The following is an 8,972-nucleotide window of genomic DNA, read 5'->3' on the forward strand; positions in this document are numbered from 1 at the left end:
GCCGTAATTTTTTTTTAAAACAACAGTGGTCTTTTGGCATAGTGACTTTTATTCAGCAATACAATCAAATTTCCTTTCAGCATTCCACCTGCTGATATGGAATGGACAATTTCCAGCGAGAATTAATATTATTTACCAACATAAACATCAACAAAATAGGACTTTAAAAAAAACACACATGTCAAACAGTGGCATTAAAAATGTATTGACCATGATTTTGACAACAGGTATTTATGCGGCCACCGTTACATTTGTTTTAAAACAGAAAAAACGCATACAAAAAAAAGGGGCATATGACAATGATGAGTGTCCAACAATTTTCAGTTAACTGTCACCTCATTTTGTGGTGCACATAGAGGCGCAGTTAAAATTTAAGACGGCGGCGAAATATAACCTTCACGTCAAAGCTCCATAAAAATGAGTAAGCGCCCACACATTTCTTTGACATGATTGTCAAGAAAGAAGAAGAATACTAGAAATGTGATGTAAAATGTTCATTTTATCCAACATTGACTGTGACATTTCCTTTATGAAAAGTTCTGGATGATGTCACGCGATGTTTTGGAAAGGGGACAATTTAACATGTTGCTGCCATCCAGTGGCCATAACGGACACCGCGATTGAGTCAGTCTGCTTGTGTTTGGCCGGAGACGGCAGGAAAGGCTCGTGTCCAATGTCCATCAAGAAGATGAAGACCTGGGGAAAAAAAGATACTAGTTGCCGTCCGGTGTCGCGGCACCTGCGCTATACGCTTTCCATGTCTTCGCTGCCATTGCCTTCGTCCTTTAGGGCGTCGCCCTCGCCGGCCGCCGCCGCCTCCTCTACGTGCGCTAACATATCGGCCATGAGTGCCTCTTCCAGACGCTTCCTCACGCTGTACACCAGCTCCTCCTGCTTCCTGGAAGACGACAGCACGTCCACAAGTTGTCAGCACATAAGTCAAGCTAGCCATTTTCTGTAGCCACTTAAATACAGTAGAACTTTATTAGCATTGGCATTTGTGAATTAGTTACACTTGCTCAAAGTGCAAAATGACAGCGACCAGACTAACCTGATGTCCTCATCGGTGACGATGAAGGCCTTGCAGAGCGGCTGCGTTGTGTTGAGCCACACGCCGGGGTTCTTTTCCACGGCCGCCGACAGCTGACCGGTGATGGGGGCGGCGCTGGTGTGGAGCGCGCTTGCGATGGCCGACAGAAGTGTCTTGTCTGTGCAGCCTGGACCCACACCTGACAGAGCAGCCGTGCAGAAGTTGGGAAAGCGTCTTGATGTGTGCTTGTAAAGCCATGAACATTTTTAGTTGTCATTTCTATTATGAGGTATTAATAAAAAATAAAAAAAAGAGGGGGGCCTAGTATCGAGATTTGCTGAGTACCACCAGTTTTCCACTGTTGTGACGAGCAATAGTGATTTTTTCCACACAAAAGTAGGATGTAAAAATACGGATTTAGAACAACCAGTGGGTCGACAAGAACTCTTCAGTTTATGACTGAGTCCCGTTCCAATATGGCGGCAGTGTAACGTTAATGTGTATGAGAGTTTAAAGGCGCCGTAGTTACGCAAACGCAGCCATGAAGTCACTGTAGTAAACATTTGAATAAAAACACTTTGAGGCCGCTGATTACAGAAAAACCTTAAGTGTAAATGTGTCTTGCCAACAAAATAAATATACCACATACCTTGGAGACCTTTAGGCAGCTCCATCGTTTTCACTAACTCTTCTGCGATGTCGTACGCATTCAAACCGCTTAGCTTCTTCTCCCAAAACAGCTAGAAACACAAAAATGGGGGAAATAAATAAATAAATAGATAAGTGAACTGTCCCCGTTAAACCAAGAAGTGTAATTCCAGCGCACCTGACGGGGCTGGTCTACAGCTTTCTGTGGATCCGCCTTGACTTTGTTGCTGGGATGGTTGGTAACCTTGGTAACGGGCTGCTTAAAGATGGAGGCTGTCTGTCTGACAGGAAGTGACGTGTTCAGGTCCGGTTTACCCTTTAAAACGGTCGAGATGACAATCGTAAATCCATCATTTCCAACCGCAAATGTTTGTTTGCCATCAACAAGGAAACTATCCGACCTGCGGGTTCTATGACTGACATGAAACCTAACGAAAGCCAATTTAATTTCCAGACAAGCTAACAGTTAGCACTGGAGCAATTGTGGCTCTTTAGTCCTGTGGCTCTCTATAAGAATTTGTAGAAATTATTATTTTTCTACATATTTATTGTTATTTGTAACTACAATATTCTTTAAATTAATTAATCATTTCGATTTTAAAAAATGTAATATCTAAAAATTGTTAAGAGTCCACATTTTTAATTTGTCAGAAAAAGAGACAAAAGGTATATGAAAGTTTTAAAAATGAACAAAATATTTAAATTAGTTTTTATAAATGACCATAAAATGTCCAAAAAGGAAGAGGAAAAGCAGAAAATTACCATAAAATGTCTATGAAATTGCAAAAAATGTCAGAGAATTTTTTTTTAAAGGCAAAAAAAGAAAATGTTCAAAAAGTATCCATAAAGTCCAAAAACAAAAGAAAGGCACTAAATTACTATAACATACATTAGGAATTGCAAAAAAATAAATAAAAGGCAGAAAACTATTATTAGTTTTTATAAACAAAAAATCCCGAAAATTACCATAAAATGTACACAAAATGGCCCAAAAAGTCAGAAATTTGTTAGCAAAAAAAATAATTATTAAAAAATAGGAAGAATGCAGAAAATTACCTATGTCAGAAATTTGACAAAGGCAAAAAAGTCTGAGCGTGTGCGAAAAACGGAAGACAAAAGGAAGAAGAAAATAACTTTCAAAGTATTGAATGCTGCATATTTTTCTGTTATAGTGCAGCTCTAATTAGCTCTCAGTCCATTAGACTAACACACAGTTTTGTTCATCACAATGTTTAAATGTTTTGCGGCTCCAGGCAGACTTTTTGTTATTTATTTGGCCTAAAATGGCTCCTTTAACAGTAAACGATGCTGATGGGAGAGTTGGCATAAGCTTCCTCTTTATATTTTCCAGCTGTCCGGATGTCCTATGGCACCATGCTGCCTCTACGGAGGCCGGAAAGCTCCCGAGTTGGCTCACCTTATTCTGGTTGTTGTTATCGTAGCGCAGCCGCTGGCGGTTTTTGTTCAGCTTGCTCATCAGCATCTTCCCCGTGCGAAAGTCGAACGAGCTAAGGTCCATCTGGTTGCCGAGGTAACGAGCCAGCTGAGGCTTGCTCCGGAACTTCTTCCCAGATGGACTAAAAGCGAGGCGGCAGAGAAGAAAAAAAAACGTGAGGATGTTTTAAAAGATGATGCGTCTTCACATTGAACATTCAAAGGCGGGAAGCGGCGGACGGACAGATACACAACAACGACATGCAACAGGCACACATAAATCTGAATGGATGATTTAAACCCTGCACTCACGTCTCATAATGCATTAAAAAGGCCACTGCACACCACGTCCACATGATTTTTTTTTTCTTTTGAGGGGTAGCTAGTAAATGTTTAAAAAAAAAAAAAAGAAGAAGAATGGAGCTGGTTGTAGCTCCACGCATGGGAGCGACAACTCAATGTACGTGGGGTGTCAAAAAAGTTCCAGGCCTGGAGTCTCAAAACAAAACAAAAAATTATATACATCATGCATCAAGCTGGCAAGCAATGAGAAGAGAGAACCATGATGAGATCAGGCTTCCTGGAGAGAGTCATCACGGCTCATCGTTCTTCAAGTACGAGCCAGAGACCAAAACGCCAAAGACTTCAGTGGAAGAGTCCGACGTCACCACGGTGGAAGAAAGCTTGTCAATCGAAGTTGGAGTTCAGTCGTGTTTTTGATATAAGCGGGGTATCTACCAAGAATGTCACCGTGCTGGAAAAAAAACTCAGTGTGGTGTTTTGTCTTCTTCTTTCCTAATCTCAAGGGAGTCATCAATTATGAAGACATGGATGACCTCAAGGTAGCCGCGACGATGGCGCGGTGGAAGATTTGGAGAAGAATCCTTCCAGGAGTGCATGGGAAGACTCAATGGGGTTTCTTCCAAAAGGTAAAACTCATAGTTTGCAGTTGAAATACATCTTTTGAGACACCAGGCCTGGAAACTTTTCTGCCACACCTCATATGTTGAACATTGACAATTAAGAACCTGACCGTGCACGTCACTCATGCACACACGATGCGTCTTACATCACACAATACAGGAAACAGAAGAGACAGGGTGGTGGGCCTACCACAAACTATACAACCGACCCGCCTCCCCCCTCTCTTGCCTCTGTTCCTCATCTGGCTCGTCTCCTCTGCTAAAGGAGAACACAATTCTGCCGTTGTTGGTTCACTTCAGGTGAAAGGGTAGGATAGGGGGAATAAAGAGTGTTAACCGACGTCAACTCAAGAGGCCTGACGCTAGTCTTTCAATCGCCGACCCAAAACTTTACACCCCCCAACTCCCCCTCTGAACAAAATAGTCCTGCGTGTATCCATCCGCGAACGAGCTCCCGCACACACTTGTAAGTTACGAAGTCGGATAAGTAAGTACCTAAAATAATAGACGTCGCTCTTCCCGGCGGACAAACCCGACTTTCTGGTCACTTCTTCCATTTTCCATCCCTTGGGGAGAGCAGTGCAATCCCACCTTTTCTTCTCCATTCTCGCGCACGAGTATAAATCAAGTTAGCAGTCTTAAAACAAAGTATTTTTCAGTTGTTAGCCTAGCGTCGACCATAGCACGAACACGCGCCGCGCCACCTGGAACGCGAGCTCGTCCGTGCTAGTTGGGAAGCTAGCTAACGTCTTCGTGCTCTTTGTCGTCGCGCAGATCGCTCCGCCGCGGTCCTCGCGGCCACATCACTACCCCCTCCGACCGCCCGGCTCGCCACAGGCCCGAGCGAGGAGCTCAGCTGCATCCGCGAGGAAAACAAGAGAACACAAGAGCAGCCAAGGATGTCCCCGCTCAGGGAGGAAGAAGGAAAATGACAGGAAGTTAAAACATAACCGATTTCGAAATAAAAGCAAATATTGAAACAAAAGTTGACATTGAAACAGGAAAGTCAGGACTGTCATGTGTTGACAATAGAAAGAAACGTCGATGAAATATAAATAAAAACAGCAATAATTATCACCACCCTACAGCATCATGTGTTATGTAAAATTAATGTCTTTATTCTGACATTCGGCAATTTCCCCTTTTATCCCTGATTGAAAACTTGTTTTTTAATGGAGACAACACACAATCCAACATATAATTTTATACCAAGGCACACATTTTACATTACAAAGTTACATTAGTATGGGGTGCATTACTCATTACAGTATGGCTAAAAAAAAAATGGGACTTTGAGGTAGTTTGTATTAGAGTCACTGGTAATAATGTAGATTTGAGGATAGATTTATCTGAAAAAATATCATTTACCCACCATGGTTCGACCATAGTTTCCACAACTGTAACATAGAATTTTTATTTTTAGGGAAATTAATATTTAGTTTTGTTAGACCTGCATTAGACAATGGAACTGAGTTATGGTACCCTTATTTAAAACAAAACACCGAATTCCCAAAAGATCCAAAACTTTGGACCTAACTTTTATGCAGTCTTCCCACCTGGCTTGCACTTTGCTATGAAAGTCTCCATCAACAGTCCATGTGGAAAAGTAATTCTTAATTTTCTTAATTCACATGTGCATTTTGCAGAATAATTATGAACAATATACTGCAATAAACTAGCCTAATAGTCTACAACGCGTCAAATTTTTATTATGAAATACATTTCCGGAAATATCACAATCACTATTGTTTACCTTGACGTTGGTGTCGGGTAGCAACAATGTTAACCGAAAGCAACATTTGTGATGTCTACTGCTCAAAATAGACGTAAATAGTCACGGTGAAGGCGTAGTGACAACAAATCACGCATATTTCATGTCAAATAAACGTAACAAGTGTGGATAAATGTGACTGTTTCGGTGCCCACCTTAGCTCTCAAGTTTCACGTCGTTACATGAAATTGGAGAGCCGTTTCACCACAATGCCGACCGTTGTCACTTTCCTTTCCCCCACTCATTTTATGAATGAACAAAGTGGATCTTTTCCATCGAACGCGAGCTGCACGTTTCGGTTTTTTTTGCTCGGGGAGAAACACATCGTGCATTAGCGCGTTTATTATACTGCGGAGGGGCAAGAGGATTTGTTGTGCAGGGGTAACATATGCAGATCTGTCAAAATGGCACATTGTCGACGCGCCGCTACGACTCCACGCAAAAATTGCAAACATGAAAAGGATTACATTTGTTAACGTCGACATTGCAACGGTGCTAAACAGACGTGAGCGAACACGCCGTTGCATTGTTACTTGCACAGACATACATACAAAACGCCAACACTATTCGCCGTATCGATGATCGAACATTCCTATTTACTGTTATTTCTGTATGACTAAAGGCATATTTTTTCACGTTTAACGACACCGAGTCCGTTGCGAGCCGTTCACGGAGGGTTGAAACGCCGTGCACGTTATGTACTTACTCGTTTTTATCCATCTTGAAGACTGAGGTTTTGTTCTTCTCGCTGTATTAAATCCCTTCTCTCCGTCCCCTCCCCTCCCCCTCTACCACTGGAGAAATTATCCACGCAAATTTCGCCGTCTGCTTGATAACGTGACTGTTGTGTCGCGGGGAGGAGGGGGGGGGGGGTCCACCTATGTGACTGCCAATCAAAACACAAGCATGTAAATGACACCAGTATTTTTTTAAACAATTTTTTTGTTCATGCATGAAGCCAAGTTTCATAATAAATAAGAGGACAGGAATGATGTCACATTTAACATTTATTCATATTGTATTGTATAGTCATGGATCAAAACAGTTTTTATTATACAGAATGCATCATAACAAGTCCCTAGAGCATGTGGATATCATCAACATCATCCCATTTTAAACTGGCCAAGTAGAAGGAAGTCCACTCTTGTCCACCCAGCTTGCTCCTGTAAAGGCACACATCAGCAACACTGTATCATCGGGTTTTGCCTGAAATTGATTAATGGCATTTATAATAATTACTGTGGTCTTCTTTTGTAATTATGTGCCACCAGAAACTGAATTGGATCACTTACTGTTGACTTTAAATTGTAAACATGAATAATTGCACACACAAAATAATTTCAATCCCATAATTTGGATCATTGTGTCCTATAATTTGAAATTAAATGTGCCAGTTTGGAACAAACCCATTCAAGTTCAGCGGTGGGGATGATCAGATGTGATCATCAAAAAGGGAAATTATTTTTGTATTGGTGATAAAAGACTCACAGTTGAAATGAAAAAGTCTTCAGTCATCCTTGCGGAACTTGCCACTAATATATGGCACGTAGTCGAGGAAGACCCGCCAGTCTGTGAAGTGAACCAGCGCCACACCTCCCACTGTCCCCCATGTCACCAAATTGGGTACCCTACATTAAGAAAACAATCAAAACACAATTTTTTTTTTTTAAACTAGAATAAAATAAAATAAAAACATTTACAGTTAAGGTTTGCAGTTTGCAATGAGAAAAAGTTTCAGTGCACAACCACAAAAAAGTAAAAATAATACAGTTAAATTGGCAGTACGTTGGTGAGTGTTTAGCCCGTCTAACTCACAGTTGTGAAGTTAAGGGTTAGAAATAGGCCTTCCTGTTTGTAGTTAGTAGACTTTACGCAGATCTGATCATCTGGATCGGATTGGCAAATATTTTGCATGTTATGCAGAATCGGTGATTGGTTATAATAATGTTATAATTTGCTGATAACGAGCCGCAAAATATAACATTACAGCAAACAAAATCTTGTTCACGCGTGGGATGCTCTGTTCTGCCACTGTTAATATTCCAAGAGATCTCATCATATTACAGTAATATTTTCCCCCAATTCCCGTTTAAACAAATTTTCCCCAGGTATTTCAATATATGCAAATTTTGTCTATTCTGGGTCGGGCCCGTTCCTCTCCCCAACAAACAGTAGGGGATTGACTGTACACAGTGTACAGTAAATAAACAACCTGTTTAAACATATTGTGAATAGATAAGTCTATCTTCTGATCAGATCGGTGATGGGTTCTCTTTCTTTTTTTCCTCTCTCGCTGGCTTCAAAATCCTTCAAAAAAAATTATCTGCCGTGGAACCCCAAATACTCACAGATCTTTTTCTCCCAAAATATTTTAAAACGTTTTTATTTTTATTTTGGGAGGCAACAGCCCGTTTTTCGTGGAACATGTATATTAGTGGTCTATCAGCTTTTTTTTGTAGGATTTGTAAGCGTTTACAGTCCCTCCATAAATTAAATTTCCCAGCCCTACTCTATAGTGTCAAGCAAATCTGAACATAAGAGACGCCTTTTGTAAATTACTCCAATCATAAGTAAAATCAGATGGACAATATAAAATATAGTCCAACTGAGCAGACCCATAAAAACACAAACATTTAAAAATAATCTTCCTTCTAATAACCTGGCAATCGACTTGCAAGACAGTATATTAAATCAATATAATAATCATATTAACACCGAATATCTAATTTGATAACGACTACGTTTGTTACTATTCTAATGTTAATTATTAGGCTAATTAGCCACGCAGGCTAAATCGGCACGAATGTAAACAGGGAAGCTAAGCTAAGTTAGCTTAGGTGTAGATGGGGTCGCCTAGAAGGACACAGTCGTGTTCACACGCTTGCGACTACAAAATAAATCGCATACAATGTAGAAGTTCACTACGGTTATTGGTTATACGTACCATGTCCGTAAAATCGTGACGTTGCGGGCACCGAATAATTTATTCAGCATTTTTCTTGACTAACCTGACCTCCCCTGTAGTACTTTTTTACTCCACGGCAGTGTTTACGCTAGTCTGAAAGGACCCCAGGCTGCCCCATTTATGTGCCTGATTAAAATGTCTTGACTCGGGGTCGTTTCAGGTCGTCGGGTTTCCAGCACGTGTTACTGTACAACAAATGAT

At 40.9% G+C, this 8,972-nt stretch overlaps 2 protein-coding genes across 7 annotated transcripts; both read right to left on the reverse strand.

Moving 5' to 3' along the window:
• Window positions 1-29: 29 nt before the first annotated feature.
• On the reverse strand, window positions 30-6,656 carry mbd3b (methyl-CpG binding domain protein 3b). Of its 6 annotated transcripts, none has more exons than XM_086089527.1 (7): window positions 6,513-6,570; window positions 4,226-4,294; window positions 3,096-3,255; window positions 1,857-1,994; window positions 1,680-1,770; window positions 1,052-1,229; window positions 30-898 (listed from the first exon to the last, which is right to left on the reverse strand). In XM_086089527.1, exons 1-7 carry the CDS (start codon window positions 6,524-6,526, stop codon window positions 745-747), a joined length of 804 nt encoding a protein of 267 aa, XP_085945653.1. In that variant the 5' UTR covers window positions 6,527-6,570; the 3' UTR covers window positions 30-744. The 6 variants fall into 6 exon arrangements, with proteins under 6 accessions (XP_085945653.1, XP_085945654.1, XP_085945656.1 ...); XM_086089528.1 differs by having other exon boundaries at window positions 4,265-4,294; window positions 6,513-6,541; XM_086089530.1 differs by lacking the exon at window positions 6,513-6,570 and adding an exon at window positions 4,531-6,502.
• Window positions 6,657-6,795: 139 nt separating this feature from the next.
• LOC147165982 (cytochrome b-c1 complex subunit 10-like) lies at window positions 6,796-8,854 on the reverse strand. Its single transcript, XM_086088859.1, has 3 exons — window positions 8,751-8,854; window positions 7,295-7,434; window positions 6,796-6,969 (listed from the first exon to the last, which is right to left on the reverse strand). Exons 1-2 carry the CDS (start codon window positions 8,798-8,800, stop codon window positions 7,314-7,316), a joined length of 171 nt encoding a protein of 56 aa, XP_085944985.1. The 5' UTR covers window positions 8,801-8,854; the 3' UTR covers window positions 6,796-6,969; window positions 7,295-7,313.
• Between the last annotated feature and the right edge of the window lie 118 nt (window positions 8,855-8,972).

Source organism: Leptonotus elevatus, chromosome 11 (genome assembly GCF_054856555.1).
Source record: "Leptonotus elevatus isolate MCC_2025b chromosome 11, RoL_Lele_1.0, whole genome shotgun sequence".
NCBI lineage: Eukaryota > Metazoa > Chordata > Actinopteri > Syngnathiformes > Syngnathidae > Leptonotus > Leptonotus elevatus.